This window comes from Schistosoma haematobium, chromosome ZW (genome assembly GCF_000699445.3).
Source record: "Schistosoma haematobium chromosome ZW, whole genome shotgun sequence".
Classification (NCBI taxonomy): domain Eukaryota; kingdom Metazoa; phylum Platyhelminthes; class Trematoda; order Strigeidida; family Schistosomatidae; genus Schistosoma; species Schistosoma haematobium.
This window is the reverse complement of record NC_067195.1, coordinates 20,115,768-20,142,862: the sequence shown is the minus strand read 5'-3', so window position 1 is coordinate 20,142,862 and position 27,095 is coordinate 20,115,768. Positions and strand designations below refer to the sequence as shown.

At 33.1% G+C, this 27,095-nt stretch overlaps 1 protein-coding gene across 2 annotated transcripts; it reads right to left on the bottom strand.

Moving 5' to 3' along the window:
* Window positions 1-1,060: 1,060 nt before the first annotated feature.
* On the bottom strand, window positions 1,061-26,866 carry SOAT1 (Sterol O-acyltransferase 1; the record flags this gene model as incomplete). 2 transcript variants are annotated; one of them, XM_012943730.2, is made up of 3 exons in its annotated part: window positions 1,061-2,370; window positions 9,153-9,543; window positions 26,293-26,627. In XM_012943730.2, the coding sequence occupies 3 exons, from the start codon at window positions 26,625-26,627 to the stop codon at window positions 1,324-1,326; spliced, it is 1,773 nt and encodes a 590-aa protein (XP_012799184.2). In that variant the 3' UTR covers window positions 1,061-1,323. The 2 variants fall into 2 exon arrangements, with proteins under 2 accessions (XP_012799184.2, XP_051070664.1); XM_051210649.1 differs by lacking the exons at window positions 1,061-2,370; window positions 9,153-9,543 and adding an exon at window positions 22,800-23,255 and having other exon boundaries at window positions 26,293-26,866.
* Between the last annotated feature and the right edge of the window lie 229 nt (window positions 26,867-27,095).

Below are 27,095 nucleotides of genomic sequence, written 5' to 3'. Positions count from 1 at the left end.
CCAGAGATAATCGGAAAAGGTATTTATTAACACAGCATGAATATTGGGAAAGTTGGAGCTTTCAGAGTTATGGTTCGTATTACCATTGTTTATATCTTTACCGCATTGTTAATAGGTAATGATATTCTTGCATTTCGACGTACCCGTTACTGTGATTTTTCAGTGAACCTATTGACTATTTTTATACTTTATTATTTCCTATTTAGTGCAAATTAATTATGTACTGTTTGCTCCGCAGCCTTTCACATATGATATCATTAAAGTATGATTTCTTATTTAGTGTGCTATGTGTTCACACATTCCCAGTAATATTATTGTACGAGTTCTGAATCATCATTGAATTGGGTACAACAGAGAACTGATTTCCTTCGTGTTATCGTCTTCTTATTGGCTACTGGATTAGAAGGAGGTTCAGGAGCCTATAAGCAATAAGACCTTGACTGTTGTTCGTTAGCCAGTGCGTAACTTTATAAAATAGATCACCGGTCCGACTGGCAATATAGTGCTTCACATCGGTTAGAATCTCAAGTCATAACAAATCAGTATTTCTCAGAACATTCGGCTTATTTGAACTATAGGAAACTCTTCACTAATTACCAATGGCTTAGAAACCTATCATAATTTCCCATAGTTTGTCCTTTAGCAGTTTTAAATGTTTCTAATAATAATAATAATAATTTCAAAAATATTTCGAGTGCTTCATGTGACTTATTAAAAGTTGGTAACTTTATGACTGTTATAAACCATTTTTCAACTACTCTCTACAGTTTGCATTTTATGTAAATATTTATAGATATTTAGCTTTCTAAACTCAGAACTTTGCAACCTATATTGCTAAACCGTTCAGGCTTAAATGTTTATGCTTGCTTACCAAACTATATTCTAGCAATGATACATTCATTTATCTATGATCTTTTCCTATCTGTAATAAATCCAAAATCAACTATACAGTTAGCGCTTCGAAACTAGAAAGTCATTAAAATTAATAATTATTTATTAGTTACATTCATCTAAGCACTACCGTCATGTAAATTAAATTCAACGGCAAAACAAAATCTTGTGAACAACGAAACATCTTTGTATTTGTTTTATTTAATTATGTATAAAATAAAATAGAAATGTAAGTAAATAAAAATCGAATTGTATGACAGCAGTTTGGAAAATATGTTTATGAAAGATGACAGAGTAAATAATAATTGAAGAGCTTTTCAAATTCTTCCTTTATGTTTCAAGTCAATGACATAAAATTGAAAAGAAATGAAATACATAGAAATTTCAATAAGTTGCCTGTTTTATTTTGTGTTGGGTTTCTTCCTAAATATATCAAACATGCCCAGTATGGTTAGTACTAGGACATAATATAATATGTGGCATAAAGAAATTCAGATAACCATCCATAACTGGTGGACAGTTTTTTCGTGCATACCATTCCATTGAATATAAACAAATCATTTGACCCCAACCAATAAATAATAATATCCAAATAACTACATTCCAACCACGTCCACTACCCTGTACAAAAAATAACACATAACCACCTACACTAAAAAATAAAAATAACACTGGTAAACAATATCTTAAACTCATCATTAGAATATACTCATGTACACCGGCTGATAACCAAAAAACAGCGGTTGCTGCCAATGTACGTGAATGTTTTCCAATTAAGAATTGTATATCACGATAAATATAAGTATATAACCAATCGTGTACAATTACATTCCATGTACGATACCATACACTAAATGTTGTTGCATTCCACCAATCTTTATAAAATAAACGATCACCAAAACGTAACATTTCAGCAAATGCATTCAGCCATGAATGCAAAAATGAATAGAATGCGATCAGCATTAATAAACCACCTGGTAACGTACAAGCTGTTGATGTTAGAATATATTTCTTGAATGAAAATTTTTTTAATTTACCAAGTTGGGAAAATGGTAGGAAACAAAAACGCATAAAAATATAATAACTAAATATAAAACAAACAATTACTTGTAAGAAATTAGAAAAAACAAAATACCATCGTATACTACGAGTACGTGGATATTTTTCACGATAAACTAAAGTTGGGGCTAGCAAAAAATAAAGATAACGTGAGAAATTAGGAAATTCCTCCATTTCTATAACACATGAATTTGATTGGTTTACATGATGATGATTGTTGATTCCTGCTGTTACAGTGGTCGTTGGTGATGGTGGTGTTGATTCATCTTGACCTTCTTCAAATATTCTACCAATTGCATAGCGTACGAATGCATGTGATTTCATAACTAATCGAACTTGTTCACCTGTGACGATTGCTGTACTAGCCGGTGGCAAGTCACAAATTATTGTAAAGCGAAATGACGTCATAAAAAACACCACCTATATTTACGTTTAATAAAAGAAAAATATATATTTATAAAATCTTTGGAAAATACCAACATGAAGTCATTTTTGAACCGATATAGTCAATTAAGGTAAAAATTCTCATTTAGACATTTAGAAAGCAAAGTAACATTATACATATATATGATTTAGAACTGATACTAAGACTAATCTTCTTCAAGTGATAACTAGTTAGTCATTTCATAGAGTGATGATCAGGGGAATAGGATAATTTTAATAATTTAAGATGTTCAATTAATTCAAGAATTGGAATATATAGCTATAAAATGGATAGTTTACACATTCGACCAATTAGAGAATTTAAAATGCTTCTTAAGAACTTGAATATCAGCATTGGTTAAGAGATGGTTAGGGTCCCACTAAAATCTGAACTTAGATTTGCATAAAACTAAACACTTTGAAAATATGGTGATAATCATTAATATCCAGGCACAAAAAATACCATTGATTAACCAATTTATATCTGCTTACAATTAAAACAGCCTGTGAGTAAAAACATAAAAACTCAATTCTTTATCAAGTCATCTATTGTATGTCTATCAAAGTACTTTATTTTAAATAAAAATCGATTTGATATTCAACTTTTAAGTAATTTCAAATTTACGTAATTAAGAGTATTGAAATTTTTAGCACTTTTATTTTCGAAATGCTAAGCATATGACGTACTTTCGGTACCCAATTTATCAATCAAGAGCTGTGTGAATTTGTAAATGTGAACCATTCAATCCTAAATTATTGATTGGAGGTTAGTTCTTTACTGGAGGGTCTGAATGTCTTCGGTTTGACCCTTAGCAAGACTGTGGGTGTACACTGCTGGGAGACCCAAACTAATATTAATTGTAATAATCCCTATTAACTTCTCAACCAAGTAGTTTGTTATTGTCGAAAGAAAAAAACTTGTTTAGCATCACAACTTTCTAGCTTCCTTCACTGATGTATATAGTCCACAAATGCGCATGCATAACTAGTATTTAAAATGGATTTCTCTTGCACTTTGTAGCAAAGTATTATACTAGTAAAAAAAGCATGGTTTATTTTTCTTCAGATAAACATCTTTGAGAAAACAGTGGAACGAGTTTTATGCCAAAGAATCCCCGTAGAATAATTTGAACATATTGTGCTTCAATGTTGGGTTAATTAGACTAGCGCCCATATTACAACTCAATTGACAACATCCCAACAAAACAGAAAGCAAAACAAAAATAATATTGCATATTAATCATCGATCAATAAGTGTAATTATTTAATAGTTGTATTCACGAGTCGATTAAAGCCAGACCACTATGGAAAACCTGGAAGCACTGGACGGCCGTTTCCTTCTAGTATGGGGCTCCTCAGCAGTAAGAATCCACGATCCCATGCACGAGACTCGGACCGAAGACCTTCGGTCTCAGGCCCAAACGCCTAACCTCCAGACTACTGAGCTGGCATCCAACGGTGTTAATTTCTAACTTCAACCAATCCACGATGTGATTATTACTAAGAAATCTGACTTATGCAACATTCTCTGATGAATGAAATTTGGGTACAGCTATTGTATCATAAATCTAATCAATACTTGTCAATGTACTTATTCGAACATATATTTAAATGAATTGTAGTATATATTTACATCTACCGTACTATTATCTAGTTGTTTAATTTAGTTTCAATCATATTTCCTACTATTTTCACAGTAAGAAAATGTTGGTATAATTGAAGGTTACCTAAAAGTTGTACGTAGTATTAGATCAGTACTAATCAGATATCTGTATTGTATCTAAAAACATGACTAAACTTCACTTGGTTTTAAATCAATAAAAAACACATTGTATAATTTGGTAATATTCGATTTCTTATCTGAGCTAAACTGGGAAACAAATAAATACGTTCGGATAATACAATCAGAAGATGAAGGTTATCAGAACTATGTATGTATATATACTCGTTAAGACATTCTGTATGAAAAATACAAGGTGAAAAAGACAAATTTGGAGGTAGGAGGAAGCAATTTCTTTTCTCGCTGGATTATATAAGGTTATCAAAGGGACTAATCTTTTTAAATAAATAAGTACTTTAAAAATGAAGTTGTCAAATACGAAGTGATGCAACCGAATGGAAGTTTACGTGATTTTTGGGCAGTATAATCTGTATGCTTATCGCAAGTAAAACCATAAAGCTTATATAGTCTGTCGATATGTTTATCTGTCAGAAAATGGAGTCAAAAACTAAAACTTTATAGAGTAGTTGGACATCATTTATCCTTTTGATCATTGGTCACAGTCGTTTTGTGGTACTCAGGATTGTAAAAATGCATTTTATAGGACCTTATCGTGAATATATAATAGTGTGGGGCACAGTTCTTGATTATACCTATAGATATTACAGAGGTTGATAAGTTTACTGACATCATTTGAGGTTATCTCCTTGAGCAACAACTTTCTATTCATTACTTCCATAACTTACAGAAGGATGAGCTATTTAGCTCACGTAATGAGTGGAGATTCGTACAAAGCAGTAGTTTGCTGTCAAAATATTACTTCACTGAGAATTTATGTCATGTAAACATTCGAAGAAACTACAAAAACATTGTCCCATTATCTGAAGAGTTCACAGTCTTTTTAAATTAAATTGTGAATCGTTCATGGGGAACGAATTTCATGCTAGAAATTTTAGAATACTTTAAACAAAGTTGAACAGTGGCTAGGAAGAAGATTCAGAACATGCGTTTCATTCCATTTGGGACATGTTAACTGGATGTACTTTGTTGGGTTGTTGAGGCGAAAGGTACTGGGTTCGTGTCCTGATGTAAGCAACAACACAGGGGTACAGAGACCTACTGACGAATCTCGAGTAGTATGGAACTCTTGTCTTGGATTCCACTAACTCTGCGTGAGATGCTTGTGAATTAACGGCAATATCAAGACAATTCGCACAGGATGCACATATGTCAAGTAAGATTGATCACATCAATGGAAAGATTCAAACAACAAAAACAAACGAATTTCACACCATTAATTTTAAATGTGAATATTATCATTCCATTTCAATAGGTTTTAGATCCAATCAATCATCTAACGATTAACATATGAATAAATGGATAACGTTAAACATTTCCATGTCTTTCAATACAGTTCTACAAAACATTTACAAATCATCGCTAAGGATTTAATAATCCTAACTAATCTGTCAACTTTAACAGGATTCGTGTAGTAACACAATAGTTATAGCCAAATAAACCGAACGAGAACGAAACTTATAAATCATATTTGACAAGTTTTTATAGAGGATTATGAAGATTGTTGAATTTGAAGTTGAAGGTCCTGAGTTCTTTCCCCTACAAGCTCAAAAATGTGCACTTCTGTGGAGCTCCATACTAGGATGAAACAGCTGTCCAACGTATTCTGGTTTTCAATGTTTGTTTAATCAAAGTCACTTCTTAGTATCAAGCTTCAAATATTTGACCTCCTTTAGTTAGGATATGATTTTCTCCAAAATCTGAGTACGTTCGAGTACATGAAGCTTTGTAAGCAACTGCCCGATAAAAATGTTAACAAGTTTACGAACAAACTTTGCAATGAATCAAAAACATTCCAAAGTATCATTTAACTCTCTCTAAATTTATTTCGAAATTACACAAACAGAAGCACTAAGATATTGTAAATTCATTAATATCAATATTCCTATCCTCATTTGTATTATCACGAGTGTCACATGTTTTAAAGTTGAGTGTAAATGGGTTATTGATACTGCCTATTTATAAAGAATCTTAAAATTGTGTGATATTGTGTAACAGCTTGAATCAACGCATATTTTCGTCAAAGCACAAGTTGTTCACTATTAACTGAATGACTAACAAACAGATACCTAGTACATATCAGACTTATGAGTGATGAATAACAATCGTCATAGTAAATAAAGATATCCCAAAGATTGTAAAATTTTGAATTCCTGGCATATTGTGATTCGAGGTAAACCACTTGTTCAGCGTAAATAAATTAATTTTAAATTAACACAAGTTTAACTGGAGAATATGAACAAGCCAGAATATTTAGTTCAGTCGATACCAAAGTTAAAATAGGTCTGGTCACGTCAATGTCATGTTAAATTTGGGTCAATAATTCTGTGTGAGGCATCGATTTTATCTATTTTTATGGATATGAAAAATGTGAAATTTTCAATATAAAGTAGCAGTGTTGAAATCTGTGTGTGAATGCCAGTGTTAGTTGTGTATAATATGAACAAAGCCACATTTATTGTTATAATAAATAGATCAAGGTGGATGAGTAAGTAGTCAGTCCTTCTTTCCTGTTGAGGACAGGGGAGTTTAGTATCAAACGAAATGTTTAAGCTACTCGGCTTTCTTTATAATTGGAAAGACCTTTTAGGATTATCTATATATTTGTAATCTCGACTTGGTGGTTATTCAAAATAACCTGTACTGCTATTGCCGGTTTAATTTATAGATTTTGCGACTCCACAGGATTATTAGATTTTCTGGTGTAGTTTAAGTGTTCCTTGGCTCAAGTCCAGCTTTCACGAGAAGAGTATCCAACAAAACATGCATTACAATCGACACAAATTAAACTGTAGACTTAATTTTCTTTGTGTCATGTCCCAATAAGAATAATGAGTGGTAATTTTTGGGATCCATTTGTGGACCAATACTATACGTATATTTTTATCGTATAATTATTAGTTAACTAAATTATTAATATTCATGTCTCTCTTATCATAAGCTTTATTTTAACCTATGAACTGTTACTAGATGATTTTCCATTCTTGAACTATTCCCCATCTATTAATCACTACCTCCCACATTCACAGCCACATTTGGCCAAATCTTGTATAAATTTTATTTCCTATTTTATTGGTACTATGTGGTCTGTCTGGTTGGTGTATAAACCGAGTATGTTTGAAATAAATGATTCATATCTTAGAGGCTGAGATTGGTATTCTGTACTTAACTGTCTGGGCCAGGCGGAAAGCGGGACCAATCAGGACTCCAGGCTGCTCGTAGGGGTTTTACGCGTCATTTGTCCGATCGATAATTCATTGCTCTCTAATTGGAGGCCACAAGTTATAACAGTTTGGATGTTAACGGGATCTTATATTTAATTATAACTAAAGCACTTCGAAGATTGTTGGTTGTTTTATAGAAAGCTTTAATTCTGAATGTTTTCTAGATGCGTTATAATTCTTCTGTTGTACCTTGGCGCTAAGGTTAAACTACCATACCAATCCAAGATGTTTCATTAGAATTGTTATTTATAGATGGATCATTTCATTTTTATGTTCTTATTAATATTCATAGGAAAATTAATAAATCGTAAGATGTTTGTCATATTATTTTTTTAATTATATACAGACGCTAATCGACCACTTCGAATTTCTATATACTAAACCTTGAAATTAATCTGTTTTACTAACTTGTTCATGTGAATTACATCTCGTTATTATCATGTGATTCCAAATGGTATTTATTGGTGAAATTTATAACTTGTAGTACAATACAATGGTCATAAAAATGTAATAATCGATTATCCTATAGAAGTTCTATTAGTTCATACTATTAACAGTATTATTATTATTATTCATAGTGTGTATCAGTGAAATATTGAACAAATTGTGCTATTCACTAGCTTAAGTCGCTAATTATGATTTGAAAAATCTTTGGAGCTAATGTTATTTAGGATAGTTGATTATCTTACTTTTTTCATTTAATTTTATTGGCTTCTTAATTGGAAATTATGTTTCAAATCCTAAATGAAAGTTCTTAACAATATAACACTGAACCAGTGAGCCATTATTTTCTTTACAATTGCTTACGAATTTCAGCCAGTGGATTCTTATCAATTTCATTTTATACAAGAAAAATAAGAGCATTTATGGGATTACAGAATTTGATGATTGAAACATCTGTTTACTCTTCTGTTGTTCTTGAAATTGATCAGATAATATTATTTGTTCTTGTTTCCCTGTATTTGATAGTCAATGAATTTAAACAACAATAAAAGTTTTTCCTAAATGATGACGACAACATGTAAATCAGAAGGTTAAACACAATGCTGTTCATCGTTGGTATTTACTGTCGAAGTGAGTCAACATAAAATGAAACGTCTATTCAGTACTTACTGGTTTTCCATAGTTTTTTGGCATTGCTAATTCTTGATAGAAAAATTCACTAATATTGTCAAATCTTTCTGCAGCTGTTTAATTTACTAATAAATTGCTCGTTTACATTTTATGATCGATTTGTTTCAACAAAACAATAGAAAAGGTAGAAGTATTTGTTTCGCGTAGACATCGACGTACTTAATCAAAAACATCACTTCAAACATTTTCACCAGACAACGATTTCCGATTTCAGGAAGAATGCATTGGTGTTTTATAACTATTGACTAATATTAACAGTAAACACATTCTGCCACTCTTATCTTGACTAAAATCATTGGTCATGGTATTTCGTGAAAATTTCCTCTGTTGTACATCATTGAAAATAAATAATTTTGTCTAGTTTTCAGATTTTTAGTAGTTTGAGAAATGAAATGATGATCACCAGCCAACCGACTAAACTATGGTAGATTATGATACATACTATACAAAAAGTTTACTCTATTTAATCCTGAAGACTGATATCTTTTTTCGCCAGTATGAATCACACTTATCAGTGGTTGTTTATATGATCAACACGGTTAAAACTGCAAGCAGATTTAATTAAGTAAAAGATGAAAAAATATAAATCTAGAAGAATAAACAGATATTAAAATTCAACTAACCTGATAAATGATATACGCAATAAAGAAAATCCAATCCGTTGGACAGATTTTCTTGCCAACCTTTGGTCTATAAGCCATCCACAATAGAACACCCCAAAATGGTATAAAAATAGTGGACATCTTCATTGAAAGCCATATACGGAATACATCATCTAAATTACCAAATGTGAATCGCAATATGTCCATATCGTAGGCATATAGATTAATCTTAGGATCAATAAAATCTTGTATCACTGTATTCGCTGAGAAGATTATTGTCACAGCAACAAATATATTATAAACAGTACGTATATGAGAGATTTGAAACAGTGTAGTCAGTACAGAGTCACGAGTGCGATAATGTTTCGTTGGTAGACTGTGGGAGGTTAGCGATTTACACTCTGTTTTATGCCTGTAAGATAACAAAGAAATATATGCTATACATGGAAAAAAACTGTATGAATACTAGTAAAAAGATTGAAAATTTCTGGGATTTTCAGGAAACGACTGTCTGTGACTCAGTATATTCACAATAAATTTTCAACTCATAATTTAGGAACCTTTAACGAGCACTTTCATTACAGAATAACTAAACTCTGCTAGACATTTTCATATGAGGTGTCTAGATCTATATGTGACAATTTTAAGAGAGATTTTCGTGAAAAAAGTGCTGACTTGGCAAATTCAGGATTTCTTCAGTATTTTCAAAACAAAAAGCTTTTATATATGTACACAAACTTTCGGGGGAACGTTTTATATGAAGGCTAATTAAATATTCAAATTAGAAGAGACAGAGCAATGTTTAAATCTCCACGAAAATAGGAGAAAGTTAAACATAGGACTATATGTACTCCTAGTCTAATATAAAATATTGGATTATGAAGGTGTGGAAATTGTTGGACTTCATTAAAATCATTAGCTGATCTTACCCATCTAGGCTCAGTTGTCTAGAGGTTAAGTGTGAGCGCGAGACCGAAAGTCCTGGGTCCGAGTTCTGCGTACGGAACCATGCATGCGCACTGCTAAGACGTCCCATTCTAGGACGAAACGGTCGTCCAGGCTTTTAGTGGTAACCCAGCTTAGATCGATTCACGATTTCAATAAAATATTTGATATGATAATAACTTAAAGTTGACTATTTGCTTTCGAATATGTATACATTGAACAATCTGTTTACTCTATAACTTCTTAAGATATGTATATAAGAAACAAAAGTTGTCCAACTAGACGGGTCATAATATAACAACAAAAGCATTCACACCATTTTGAATGATGAAGTTGAAATAATCGTCACCAGAATACGCACTCTTGAATTTTCGGTAAAGTGTGGAGACTTGAATTTTTATTTGGCTGAGGTTTATCTCTGACTATCGGTACACATTTCTTAAAGATTCATCTTAAGGTCAATCTTACTACTAGTTTATAAAATGCTTCACAATTACATAAGGATCCGTTTTTTATTGTCTTGGAGTTTATTTTTTCCTGAAATCACTTAGACATATCAGAAACGTTATATCGAAAGGATTAATAGTTTCAGCGTTTTTTATGTCCTCAGTGTTATTTTTTATTATGAATCCTTCTCTAATCTGTTCCTATCAAGAGATGGAACTATCCCTGTTAAACCTTATGTATTCTAGAGAGTCAGCAAGTAAGATGATTCACAGTGTTATCACAACAAGATACACAAGATTAGATAGTGATAGAGAGATGTGACCTCGACATAATCTAGCAAGTCATATCATTCCTGTTTAACACCATTAGAATAAATCATCTTTGTAAGTCACTCAAAGTAGTAACGAAAATAATTTTGTCTAGTCCTTAGTACTGACGAAATCCTCCCGATAACATTCCAGTGTTTTCAGTACTTCTATTGATCCATTTAATTAATGTACAAAACATCCTAGTATTTCAAAAGATCTTCCATCACCCAAATAATCCAGTAGTAACATCTATAACTATGATACTGTGGACTATGGCTGAGAATTCTGCTGACAGCATCAGTCCCCATAGTGTTTTAAATATAATCAGCATTAGTTGCTTCTTTAAGCTGTAAACTCACGTTTCGATAGTTTTGACATTTATGTCACACAAAAGTTTGTTGTAAAATCTAACACATATGAATAGTTTTAAATGAACAATCTAAAAGAGAAGCACCAATTTAGATTTTCTTGTAGATTAATGAATGTAGTATAAAGATAGATTTTATCACATAACATGTTGTAGGAAACTAAGAAAAATCATATCGTGAAAACACACCAACAACAATACACTAATCAGCCCACTTACACTCTATTATGGAAGTTCAAGAATTTTCCTATAGAACAGTTATTCACGACTCATGACGAAAGCCAAAATTCTTCGGCAATCACCAACACCATATCTCCTCCGACAAAACCAAAACCGACAATCAATACACGCACATGGAATGTCGGAGACTGATAAAGATTAGGACAACCATTCGAGTAACCGAGGAAATCAGCAGACGCAACCTGAATGTGTTTGCAATAAGTAAAACACACTAAACACTATCTCAACAAAAACAATAACTTCGATAGACCACTCATTGTATTTCGTTCAGAAACAGAAATATCCAATACACACAAGGAGTCGCACTCACGTTATCTAAAGAACCAGGATAAGCGCTTATGTAACACAAGAGAAACACAAGGCTCCAGGAACATTTAAGCATCACTCAAGACAAAGAAACCAAGCACTACAATCGACGCTATCCTCTGCAACAAACTTACCAGTCACCACAGAGATTATTATTATTATTGTTATAGTTTGAACACATTGATACTGGTACGAGGAATCACCAAATAAATATGCGCCACACTAATCTCATTTGATTTGTGTGAGGGCTGTGATACTGCTCGGGTGCCCAAACCGAAGCAGAGAACATAGAGAACATCTTAAACACCAGTTTTACGAAGTACTCCAACTCACCCTGAACAAATCTTCAAGAAAAATGTTGATCATCCTGATATGAAACATCGACACCGAATTCCGGACAGACAATACCGGATACTAACGCATTACGGGACGACATAGACTACGAGGGTAACGAGAATGGAGTGCGACTGGAGAATCTATGTGCTATCAACAACATGGTGACTATAGACGGCAGTATTTCTCCCGACAATCCCATACACAAAGCTACACAGGAATCACAGGAACACACTACAAGAAACGAGACTGACCACATCTGCGTCAATAAAATATTTACAAGGTGCATGTGAGATGTACGAACAGAGAGATAGGAACAGATTATGAAGACATCATCACATGGTATTAGTCACGCTGAAAATGAAGAAGTTCTGGGAAAATGAATGAACAGCGCTATAAAAGCTTAATATATGTTTTCTCTAAGCACCTAACAAGCTTAGAGAGTTCGGAGTGGGTCCGAGCAACAAGTTCCAAACGACATAGGATACATCTTCAAGATCAACAATTTGAATTTCGTGAGGCTCTATCAGTTTCTACCTAAATCACAATACTACGGATCATTGTTGAGCAATCAATTGAATGAGACTCATTACTGAACACCAGCCTCCTTGATTACTAGAAAATATTCTACAGCGTGAATGGCAATAGCTTATGGAATCTCCTTCGACACCATGGAATACGTGAGGAAATTGCCACCAGCATACGGGATTCATACGAGTGACTGCACTTCAAGGTCATAGTACGTGGAGGACAGGTCATATGTATATGACCATTAAGACTGAAGAATACTGTAGGATGCTAGTATTGAACGATAGGCGTCTTTGAATCACCGAGTAAACGATGACACGGTTGGGAATAGGTTACTATGTAAGGTTGTGGACTAATGAAAAGGAGAGCCCAGGACATAGTTTATTGGTTATCCCTTGTCAGTGTCCCATGGCTCACGAAAACTAATAGGTGTATGTGAGTGATATCTGGAAGGTTTCATATGTATTACCGTCAGCAAATTGTTTTATTTAGACCTCGATTGATACAGTTAAATACAACAAGCAATGTATTATTGTAAACATAATTAACTGCATCCAAAGAAATATCATAAAACTGCTATCTAATTTCCAGCATAACAAAAGTAGTTGTTCTGGTAGCGAAAATCCAGGCTTTTAAATATACTACTATTCATTAAAAAGTAATATGAAGAGCTCATCAACAAATCAGTTCCAGTTTGGAAAGGACAAGAGGCTTGATGGCCTGTGTTAGTCCTGGTAATGGTGGTCTCTCAGTTGATCCAACTTCCTTTTGAAAAAGTCGACGGATGGCGCCTCAATCAAGTGCCGAGGTAATGAATTCCATTCGTTGATGATTCGACGGGAAAGTCGATAGTCATCTGACAAACAATTTGTTTTGGGCTTGTGAACTGTTTTGGAGTGTCCTCGTAAATTCTCTGTTTTGAAAGACAAGAAAAATGAGGGCATATCAGGTGCAAATCTATCACTAAGCAATTTGAAGACTGTAATCAAGTCGCCTCTAGTTGAGCTTGGTCAGTCGAGCATCATACGGAAGCCTCGCTATTCCGGGAATCAGCTTAGTTGCTGTTCTCTGAACCTTTTCCAGAAGCTCACTGTCTTTTTTTAAGCAGGGGATAGCGCTTGTATGCAGTTCTCAAGTTTAAGACGTACGAACACTGAATACAAAGTCAAAAAAGTTCTAGCGTCGACATGACTAAAAGCCCTACGTATTGACCATAAGGTTTTAAAACATTTGGCGGCTGTTGCACGGCAGTGTGCAGTAGTCTTTAGGTCTTGGCTAACGATGACTCCTAAGTCATTATATGTCTGGACGACAGGTAGCTCAGTGTTATTCATCGTGTATGTATCTGTACCTTGATGACCGATATACATCACAACACACGTGGGAGTGTTTGTCGGCAACTGCCAGGTTTGAGACCATTCAGATAACTTCTTCAGGTCATTTTGGAGTTCTAAGCTATCACCCGTACATCGTATCGTTCTCCATATCTTGACATCGTCAGCATATAGTAAGACCGATGATGATAGGAGACGAGGAAGGTCATTTACATACAAGAGGAATAGCACTGGCCCCAAAGATGTACCCTGGGGCACCTCACTGAGCACAGTTTCCCAGCTAGATAACTTTGAGTTCACTCGTACTCTTTGTTGGCGCCCAACTAAGAAGTCTTTTATCCACATCAATAGATTACCTCCAATCCCGACATTTCTTAACTTATATAACAGCCGGTTGTGCGGAACTTTGTCAAAAGCTTTGCTGAAATCAATGAAGGCTACGTCTACAGGTAACTTTTGGTCCTTAAGAGCGCACCAGCTTTCACGAGCGACTAATAAGTTAGTGAGACAAGAATAACCTATTCTGAAACCGTGCTGCTTCTCCGAAAGGATCCGGTTTTCATCGAGGTACTTAAACAGCTCCTCCCGAATAATCTTTTCCAAGATTTTAACAACCACACTAGTTAGGCTAACGGGTCGGTAATTCTCAGGTTTATGTTTCGTACCTGTTTTGAAGACAGGACTTACTATGGCGTTCTTCCAGTCTTTTGGTAAATGACCCTGCGTTACGGATAGATTAAAGCATATACTAAAAGGGTTCGCAACGAAGTTAGATAATTCCTTCAGTAGCTTAGGATGCAATTCATCGGCCCCCGTGGATTTACCTATGTCAAGCTTATTTAGCATACCATAAACATCGAGTTCTTTAGTGGTCACGCTATCCAGTGTATGTGTGGAGGGATTTGTATGCGCTGACGGGAAGGGTGCTTCTATGGTATATACATTGCTAAAGTAGCTCGAGAAATGAAATTACTATATTCAGAAACATGACTGATAAAGAGAAAATAAGCATGAGAAACTTTAAAGAGTATAATAAACAAAGATGGATGGTGGCTAGTAGTGGAATCAAGGACGTGCGTTTCATCCTATTCGGGACTCGTCAGCTATATATACCTGCATCCCAGAGTTGATGTTCGCTCTAGGATACGAACTGCCACCATTCAATTTTGCTTATAATGCATGGGATTTAAGGTAATATCGAGGCAATCCTTACGGGATGTATATATATCAATAAGAAACTGATCATTTGCAGTTCTAAACATCAATATTAATATTCAAAAAACAATACAAAATGTATTTAAAGTGTATGTTTTTGAACTGTTGAAGAGTCATTCAGCAAAAAATTCTGAAACTACTAGAAATATCACTTGGAATCCAATGACAGAGATTGTTTATCATGATTTCTATTGCCTCACGCTCGACAGTGACTTTGGTTCTCACTTAAAGTTGATGACCTCAGTTTACTTTTGCCCTCAATAGAAGTCTTGTGAATGAAACGGTTATGATGAGGTTCGAGTGTAGAATTTCATAAATACTTGACTGTACTGTGCCTGGATTTTTATGTAAACGATAGAAAAATGTAAGGCTCCATGTTATGTAGTGGTACATTTCAATGAAACTATAGATTTTCTCACTGACTGGCATTATTTGGGAATCAGAACGCTCTCGACAATAATTTGTTAAATAATAAATTAAATAGATTCTTCACTACAAGAAGCTTTCTGTTCAGTCTCTATGCATTCAAATTTGTGAATAATCTAATTGTGTCCATTTTTCAATCCAAAATTGACAAATTCATCCGAGAAAATTTGGGACAATATTTACGTAGAATAACTTCTTGACAAAAATATCATTGTTCCAAGGAAATTCTTTAAGTTTTACACTTGGGAAAGTATTCAATATTTAAAGGTTATACAAGACTTGTTTGATAGTTATTTTTATTAAACCGATGACTTGATAACTAACTTAACTTTGATTAGTAGTATGATTCATATTTTCTCTTAAATCTGATTATCGACTACTAAAACCAGATAGTATACCTAATAAGAACAAGTAAATATCAAACTTAAAGAGAATAAAATTCCCAATAAGGTGATAGACTTCATTCTCTATTCATTGACTAGCAAGGTAATCTGTTTGCTATATATTTAAATATACATAAATTAAATCACATATAAAGCCAATTTCCTTCTTTCTAACTAATTACTTTTTTCACACTGGAATCAAGGTTTTAATTAAATATTTAAAACCAGTAAGGGAACTCTTATTTTCGAGTATATGATTTTGCCGAATGGAAATGATTTCCTATTAATCTGTAAAGTTGACTGAAAATGTAACCTCTCAAACAACTAGCTGAAAGTAATAGTTACCCTTTTTTATTATTTGCATTTGATTGGCATTTGGGTCAAAACTATGAAAGAATGATACCTGATAACCTCAGTTAACCCTTTACTTCAGTGATTTCTAAGATTATCAACTATTGTCTGGAACAAAGCGACCCGTTATCACAACTGGGCAATCAGTATCCGAGTCGAAAAAAGTTTAGATAACTGAAGTATAAGTGTTTCATATTCTAACTAACAACGGTTGTTCAGAACTGATGTATATTAACGATGACTACATGTTCAGCAAACTCAATAATAAATTAAGATATACTATATTAATTATTTGTTTTATACATACACTAACATTTTCTCAATTAGAGTGTGAAGTTTCAGTTATATACAATGGTAAACTTATAAGTTTGTAATGATATATATTTGATATTTTTACCTATCGCGTTTGAAATTCTTTAGAAACTTCATAGTATGATAAATTACGATCTTTCTACATTGACATTTTAATATCCCCAATGCGATACTACCGAGGATTTTGTGGTTTATATTTTTAGTTCAATTTACTCGCTGATGTTCAGAATCCATCAAACTAAAATGTTTATTGAAATATTACATAAAGTCCAATACTCATTTCGTAATTTGATTATTAATAAACATCGTGTTCATTCAGTCGACTTTGAATGAAGCTAAAATAAAGTTTCTTAAGTCAAATCGACAAAAAATTCTTAAAATCTAGTTTATGTGCTTATAATTTAAAACATAACCAAAACGACCTTTTCAGATTGTTAAATCATTATAAACAAAATGAAATAATCAGTACATGCATTCATCGTGTCACACGAGGTTTGTATAAACATGATAAAGACTTTATTAAATATGATTAGCAAATCTGTTATTGTTCATTTAACAAAAATCATATATTTTACACGTGAGCATTTTTGTATAAATTATACACCAAATGCATCTAGGACAATCCATTTCATCAACAAACGAGAAGTATGTTATTAAAGTCTGATAAAAATAACACCTGTGCACTAATTACACAGTATACACATATTTCTTTTAAAGTTCTGTGAAGGAATTCATTATAACTAGCTTATTTTCATAATTATGTTTAGTAAGTTAATTATAAATAGGAATGCAATTTATACAGGCCTGATAATATCGGTTACAATTTTACTGAATAAGTAGGATACAATATAGGAGTTTACGAAATGTGGGAAATGTTCGGTCATCAGACCAAGCGTATTATGTACAAAGGCTATGTAATAAGAGCGGTAACCACGAAATGTAAACAGAAACGACTGTTAAAAAGTGAAATCGTATGTGTAAATATTACTTGAAAGCAAGAAATCACTACTTTCTGTCATAGAAACTAAAAGGGATCTGACAAATAGATTATATAAGAAGATCTGATTTAATTGTAAAAGTAAGGCCTTTCCATCGTAGAGTAGGTTTATACATAGATCCTAGAGGTGTTTAAACCTTTCTACAGTATTAGTTTAAGTTGAGCCTTAGAGACTTCACTTTGTTACATACTAAAGAATAGAGTGATTGACTTTCATAACTTTAGAATGTAGGGGTGTACTTACATCACTAAACTACCTACTCATCATACTAACGATAAGCATACTAACTAATTTAAGCAGACCACCATTCTTTCCGATTTCTCTAAAATTGTTTGAAATTTTCACAGCCATTGTAAACTTATGGCAAATTAATTTGTAAAGCATATTATAAATCAAGACAAATTGTGTTAAAATTTTTCTCAGAAAACTATAGCCTACCCCTTTCTGTAAAACAGATGTAATGTGGTGATCAACTGAATCCAGGACGCGTGTTCCATCCCATTTAGGACTATATAGTTGAACGTATCTGGATCTCACAGTTATCTGTCTTACGTCAAAATATTTAAAAAAAGATGACGAATTTTTCGTTTTTAGTTTAGCACGATGATGAAAATTATTTCGTAAATAAATGAGACGTAATATTTTGTGTGAAACTTCACAACACAGGTATGCAAAAACCCATCTTGTAAATATGACTATAGCTCACAGTTATAGAATAGTTCACTTTGGGAAGTTTTCATATTGAGTGAATCTCGCTTCGAAGATTAGCTGGGTTGGCCGAGCCAATTTCACGAACTACCAGTCCCTAAACTTATTGAAATAATTTGTAAAAACCAAAGTACTAATTGAGATCACGAACCCACCAATGTTAGACCACCACTGAAAATCTGGAAGCACTGGGCGGCCGTTTCGTTCAAGTATGGGACTTCTCAGCAGTGCGCATCCACGACCCCTCATGCGAGACTCTAGTTCTCAGAGTTCTAATGAGAAGCTGTTACCAGTGGAGTTCAACCGTGTCGGGTGTGAGGCGAGTACTCATCAAAGGCAATTGAAGATAGTCGCGTGATATTATGGATTAGTTTAAGCTACATTAGCACCGTTGGGTGTCGGCCTGCTCAGTGGTCCAAAGGTTAAGCGTTCGCATGCGAGATCGAATGTCCTGGGTTCGAGTCTCGTGAGTGGAATCGTGCACGAACAGTCAGTCAGTCAGTCAGTAATAACGTAGAACTTCGTACGTACGTACATCAGTTTGAGTTGCCACACCACATCGTGCATGAGCGTTGAGGAGGAGTTCTGTGCCAAGACGAAACAGCTGTCTAGTGCTCCCAGGTTTTCGATAGTGGTCAAACATTGATAGGTTCATAATCTCAATTAAAACTCAACAATCTCCACATTTCTTTACTGATAAAAATAATCAAACCATAATCTACCTTATGACATCAAAACTCTTTGAAAGACGCACTTCTCAAATCAGATCGTGTTTGGTAATCAACTGTCAACAGATTATAGTCAGTTTTCATAATTCGTGGCACATGTTCCGTAAAAAAATTTTGAAGAATTTTTTAAGTATGTACTTATAAACCAGTCATTTGGAAGTGACATACAGAAAGCCTCATTTAATAATCCATAAAAAATAGTGTAATTTTGTTTCACTAACTACAAAGATATCACACTAATTTTATGTTCAACATAACTTTCCTCTCCTTAAACTGAAGAATTCTATTTTACTACTATTATACGAAAGTGATAATTCTTATCAGAATTCCATGGTCATTTATAGCTCAGACACTGAAAATAAATATGTCCATTTTAAGATAAATATTTGGCTGTATAGTTTCAGGAGGAAATTAAAAAATTACACTTTCTGGGAAAATTCAGTTGTAGTTATTTATTTGATTAGTCCCCATTATTAAATTCATTTTATTCGAAATACTGTAAAATAATTTATTCATATGACTATGACAATTAATCTATCGATTTCTACAGATTATACTACTTATTTTAAAATATGTTTAGTACAGTTTAAAGAGATCAATAACTTTACTATTATAAGCTTTACGATAATCAATAACCATATTCGATTGTTTATTTTATATTTCAGTACATGTGTATTTTGAACTGAAGGATTCATCTTGTTAAAAATACAAAAAATAAAACGTCAAATACGATTATCTATTCATGTAACTTTGTAATTTGTATGAGCTGAAGCTACTTTTCATCAGATAAGTTGTTAGAAAGCAGGAAGCACTTAGACGAACTACTTAATAACTATCCAGCACTGAATAATAACAACTCCGTAAAAAGATTAAACCTGAAAGCCTAATATCATGAGGAAATCCGAATATGATCCTGATATTGGATGGGAACCCAATAATCAGTGCGCTTGTATTGTAGAGCGATTTAATCTTATTAATGGTTTAACAATTCATGGCTTTGATTGGAACTTCGATTCATTCTTCTCTAAAACGTGTCACACAGCAATTATGGAGCCATGAAGGGACACCTCTGAGGTGATCCGAACTGTTTGATGGTCTCTTACTTTAGCAACTGTCTAATTAATATCAGTTTTTGACAAAAATGATAGATCATGTTTGATAGGTATATTAAACAATATTTACTAATGAAATTTGTAGTGATTCATGATTTCAGGAAATTTTCGTGATCTTTATAAAGTCATATGAATAAAAGTACTGTTTCTTTTCTAACATGCTTTACGTCAAAGCAGAATAAGTCTTAGACATTACTATTGACCAGATTTGAAAAACACTAACCGAATTCGTGGAGAAATGTTCCTAGTTCATATCATCTGCTGTTTTAGAAGGTTGACAAAATCAACAAACGCTTTTATTCATCTTTATGAGCTATTAGTTTCAACTTATATAACATCGATCTACATTCCAGTTTGTTGGTTTAATCACAGAGGCTGTATGTTCCGTCATAAGCCAATAATAGAGTAATCTAAATTCTTATTCTGACTTTTATGACTCGTAAGGGAAGCTGGTTGTATTGTGAATATTCGCTTTCTAGTGTATACAATCTGTGTTTTGGTAAACACTAATTAATCGAACGCTATAGTTCAATTAAATGAAAACCATTAGGCTGCGATTTTTGTTAAAAAGGAAAATTAACCGAATGAGTAAAATAACATGGGTGTGTATAAGCGACTGTAATAAACTACTTCAAATACTTCCAGTAAAACTTTCTTATAATATTAAATAGATTTTATATTTTCTATGGTTTTTTCAATATCGACTTTAAACTATATATAAAGGGCACATTGTATTGAATAAACTTGGAAAGCCCGATCTATGTATCTCACCAACATAAAATCTTGTATTTCTCTTTGGTTAGTATCCTGAACATTATTTTATTAGTTTATTTAATTTAAGATTTGGTTTCGTTCTGATTTATCCCCTTAAAAAAACGTAGTAGTTTTTACTGAATGAATAGACCCATTTTTTATTCTGTCAATATGCCTAGGTCACTTTTCATTAGGTAGTGTTACACCGTTGTTTTGATTTTTTGAGAATAATCAGCTTTCAGGTTTTGTTAATTGACTATATTGTCATCTGTTGTTGCAACCTCAAGTGATGTCAGGCAAGGCTGTCTACTATCTCCATTTTTGTTCAACTTTATCATAGACCTACTGCTGGAAATAACGCTCTCATCGACTGAATTTTCAGGAATCGATCTGCTACCAGGAGGTCCACTTATCGACCTAGAATACGCAGATGACATAGTCGTGTTTGGAGATGTTGATAAAATGCAGTCTTTTGATAGGGCACAGCAACAATACCAGGATGTTTGTGATGTGCTTCTCCCCCTCTAAATGCAAGCTGTTGCTTCAAGACTGGCCTGCATCAACGCCTGAACTAAGGATAGGGAGTGAATTAATCTAACGTGTTGACAACTTCACCTATCTTGGAAGTCCGATCAACCCTAATAGGTTGGTGTCTGAGGAATTCTGTGCACGGATTCGAAAAGCTCGTTTGGCTTTTGCCAACTTACGTCAACTATGGCGAAGGCGAGAATTCCGTCTATCAACTAAGGGACAAGTATACTGCGCGGCAGTTCGTTCTGTTCTACTTTACAACTGCGAAACGTGGCCTTTAAGAGTAGAAGACACTCGTAAACTACTAGTATTTGACCACATATGTCTTAGAAGTATTGCTGGCATCTGCTGGGATCACCGGGTAAGTAATAGTGAGGCTGGACGCAGGGTATTGGGGCGTGATGGTAAATCAGTTGATGAGGTTGTGAATCTTCATGGACTGAGATGTTTGGGCCACGTGTTGTGTATGCCTGGACACCGATTACCACGACGCGCAATAATGACTAGTGTTGAGGATGGTTGGAAGGAAGTTAGGAGCGGCTAGACCAAAACGTAGCATCAGTGCTTGACGTCAATAACTTCTAGTCTGAGTCATGTTAGTAGATGCGAACTACTCGGTTGGGGTCCGCTTGACTATCGTAACCAATGGTTGGAGACTCTGTGTGACATGGCTCAGAATCGACCACAATGGCGTAGGTGTATATACTCTCTGTCTTCCCTTGAACAATGAGATTAAAATTGCTCCATAGTTTTCTTTCGACCAACTAATTCTTTCTTCCTGTACTATAACCTTATATGCAATCTTTCTTTCATATATTACCACCATTGAATTAACTACTTCAATGTATTTGGTGTTCATCTTGTTGTGCTAATGAGGCATAGCAGCTTGGACCGATGCATATATGTGTCTGGTCCTATGTTGTAGCTGACTGACTGATTGTTTCCAAACACTACTTTTTTTCAATTATGTTAAGATAATCCTGTTGGTCAACGATTGCTGAATTATCATAGGTTTTTCCGTCAGTCAAGGATTTTGGTGAAAACTCTGTAAGACTAATAATAAGTGCATAAGAACTCCATCTATGACTACTGTCCGTCCTATACCAGAGTAAAGGAGAAGGTTTAGTTGTTCGGTTAGTAAGCTTACCTCGCAAAAAGGAATTCTATTTTGCGGTAATATATGTGTTACTACGTTTAAACACATGATTCTCATTTTGCTAATAGCGATCAATCAGTCATAAACGAATGTTCATTGACCAAAGTTTACACTAGTACCGGAAAAGAAAATCCACAAGAAACTAAAAGAAAAGTACTTGAAAAGATAATATCTATTATTGTTGAGTCGTAGACTTCAAAAATACAACTGAGTGAGGATGAATATGAATGGCACAAATTATCCAGATTTAAATAATCGAATGAATGAATGAATAAATCTGTCTCGACAAACAATCCCGAAGACACTCATTCAGTATCTCCAACCATATACAGGAATGATCGTGCAGACCATAACCAGAAATTCTAAATTATCTCATAGGTCTCAGACCGACAGCCAAAAGCTTCACGGTCTGATCGCTCCTTGAGACCTTCTACACTGATTCTATACTGGACACCATCCTATATCAATATAAATGACGATTGATGAATTTGTTATTCTTCCCCAGCCACCTCAGTAGTGTGACAACCAAGTATCGTATACTTGTCCGAGTAATTAAGAAAGATCAATCCAGATAACCATTATACACCTTGCCTATCATGCTGAAGTTGACCTTAATTTGTAGTTATCAAAAGTTGAATAATTCCTGAAAAAACAAATTATTTGTTATATTTGATGAAGTTCACTATTGTTAATTAAAACTATAAACAAAACTTCTTAATGTTGACGAGACGTTTGTTTTGTTTTAAAAAATGTCAAGACGAAAATATTTATTTGAAATAGCGTAGATTACAAATAGTGTTTTTCAGTTCATCACACTAGTGTACATTGGAAAAGATGTTTGCTGTGATGAAATCAATTGGTAAAACTATACTTATTTTCATTCATTAACAATTATAAACTTAATAATGTCAAATAAATACATTTTAGCACATGACGGTCAATACTATAAAAATACACTTCAAATGATATTCCTAGACAACTTCGAATATGGAATGATCGAATAGAGAGAAAATGAGTGACAAAAAACGACACCATTGTATACAAGGGAATCATGTCTTTCTATGTCTAACGGGTAAACATTTCAAAATATACACGTATTGTGTATCTGGTATGTTGATGGACGCATTTAAGTAGGACTCACTATTTATGGGAGATTTTTAATTTTAAACACCATGAATTGACAACAGTTGGAAAACAGTTGTAGATAGGAGAGCAGTAGACGGTTTTTTCGATTTTATTTGGAACGCGTCAGTATAACCCTCAGCTTGTACTCTTCTGATCTTACGGTGAGCATAACGCCGTTTAACTACTGCATCGTGAACTAATAGTCCGTATTTTTCTAACTCAGTGTTAAATTAGTAAACGTATTGCGAATCTTTTTTTAGCCTGATTTAAAACTAAATAAAAACTATAGTCCGAGTTTCATTCCCGCAAGTTTTCTCATAGATGAATATCTTGTTATATCTTATATCTAATTTTGATGCTAAGTTAGTCAATCATACTGAATACCACGTGACAATACTTTATGCTACGATTATCCTCCAGTTCATATTTTCTACTGTCCATACGGAACTGTAATATTTTGGGGATATTCAATGATTTAAAATTAAGCATGTTATTAGTAGAAGTACATTCACAATGTCTTAATAATAAAAGCTACTAAGCTGACTAAAATGAAATTTGTCTTTACTTTTATTGCAAAAAGTTGCTAAGGGTATAAACGATCGTTCTATAGTATCAGTCTATTATCAGCGTCAGCTTATCTAAATATTATGACTGCAAGAAAAATAACTTATCTAGTTAAATTTTAAAGATAAATTTATTCTAATAGTTTCACAGTACTTCGGCGCCGAGTTAATGTGAGACATTAAAGAGGAACAAAAAAGCTTGGACCAGATTGCCAGGCGAAACGTTGGATTTACTTCAAAATTCATTCGCTGAGATTTTATAAATACATTCTTCCTCTTTAATATAAATTTATTCTGTTTTTGCATAGTGCGTCTAAAGCATATCATGTATTGACTGGATAACCGTTTAAAAGTAAGGATCACATAACACGTGTTTTTTTAAGTTTGGAACACATATCCACGGTTCCACATGGATTACAACTCAATATACTCAGATTGCACGAGAATCAAAATATCTTTAAACTGATGAGTCCAAATCCTATGGTTTACAGCGCTAACCTCAATCTATTCGCCACTTATTGTGACAACCATCCACTGTTATCAGTGATAATTGCTTCACCTCCTACATAATTGTTTTCACTGAATAATTTCGACCAATGACGAAACGAATCACCAGTGGTCCTTCATTTTAAAAAGCTTTTTCAGTTGATACCAGTCTAATGAAAAATGTGCTTGACTAAGTCTATCTAAATGATTCATCTAGACGAAAAAACACCCTGGTGTCATTACACAATAACTTGGTAACAGTACAGTGATAATATTTTATACTCAATTATTTTCAATTTAATACCAACAAATAGAAATTGAAGAAAAAAATTTATAACAGTGACAAAACTAACATAATCGATAACCGATATCTTGTGTAACAGTAACAAAATAGAAAAAAGAACAACAAAACGTCAAACCAAGTCGAATGAAATGTTACATAAAATCAAAACACTGCTGATTATATTTGTAGTAAAGGTAATATGTGCATACTATCATTGGAATATAAACTTTATTATGTACTATGTTTTAGGCAAACCATCCTTTTTTAAAATTAGTCTAAATGGGAACTTTGGTAAAGAGTCAAAGATATGACGTAAAAATGAGTCTGTTATCGTAAAACAAAGTTACGTAATCAAAATTTTGTGTCATCTTAAGGAATAGTTACCATTTCAACACAACTTGTGAACTTTACTTATTTAATTTACATCTTATAAAACAACAAAGCAGATGAATATCTGGAGTATGTTTGTTCACTTTAACTGAGGCAGTTCCTTGGCTTTAAGGACTTTACAAGAATCATTTCATTCAAATCAATATTTAATATATATTTCCTGGTATTAAATAGTTTATACTAATTAATAGTCATGAAAGCTATTTGTTTGCTCTCCCTGGGAATTAAAAACGATCTTTAAAATTAAATTTATTCGTTGATTTAATTTAGAGTCTATATTACTGAATATGTCTATTCATGTGAAAATGTTAATCAAAATATAACAATTGGACAATACATGATAAAAAATGACGTTTCTCCACATTGAATGTCTTGATATTTTAAATTTATTTTATTCAGTGGTTATGCTGTTATTGCTCAGTATCAACAGGTAAAAATTAGATGTTCATAAAATGCTACGATTCAATGGTCACTTTACATTCGTCGACTGCTCTATCACTAATCAACATTATAGACTTGTTGAATTGAATCTAAACTCATTTAAATAACTAAGACAGAATAGAAATGGAAATCATTAAACTACTTGTCAATTGTTTCATTCTAACTTGGTATAATTCAACAGTCAGAAATTTTCATTTTATTGAGAGCCTAAATTTTATAAACATAGTGCTAATTAATAATAATAATAATAATACAAGAGAAAACACCGTTCGACAACATGATGATAAGTTGGAAAAATAAATCATCTTTAACTTAATCGTATAAAAACAATACACACATATACACATGTAAGAATAATAAGAAATAGATGTAACTAAATAGAAGTAACTTACTTATCAGTCATCCAGTCATTAAGTGCTTGTGTATTTTGTAGATAACTATCTCTTGAAATTGCTGTACTTACTAGATCATTCAATGATACTTTTAGATGTTCATCTAACTGTGTAATTAAATTCAGTCGAAATTGCTCAGCTAAATCACACCAGACAACATCATGTACAAATTTATGCTTATCATTATCTGGACTATTGGAATTAGTTTGTTCCGTTATTTTAAACTCTTTCAATTGTAAATTTAAATTATTTAATGATTGTGTTGATGCGGTTTTCATATTTTTCTCATCATGACGTCGACGAATATTCATCTCATCAACTAAAGATTCTTGCATCCCTTTTCGATCAGAATAAAATTTTGCTTTTTCACAATAGTAAACAATATTGAAATTCCTTTCAATGGTTATATTGATTTCATAAATCAATGTGCCTTTCTGTAATTATTCTTTGATAATTACTGTTTGCTTTTTTGAGAAAAATATATTATAAATGTAAACACTAAAGAGATAATACAGTTAATCTATAGTTTATTTAATTTATATCTATGATTGTATACATCAGTTGAACTTTACTCTGTCCATTGGTATATATATATATAAATATAAATCTATACATACACTTTATAACTATTATGATTACTGTAATTATTATGTGAATGGTGATGAAATTGGAAAACGTGATTGGTCATATTATTCATCTAACTGATGACGTATAAAATTCACTTAATTTTTTATTTAATTTGGTTTACATTAAAAAATATTATTACTATTATAGTCGATAGATTTTATGTAGATACATTTAAT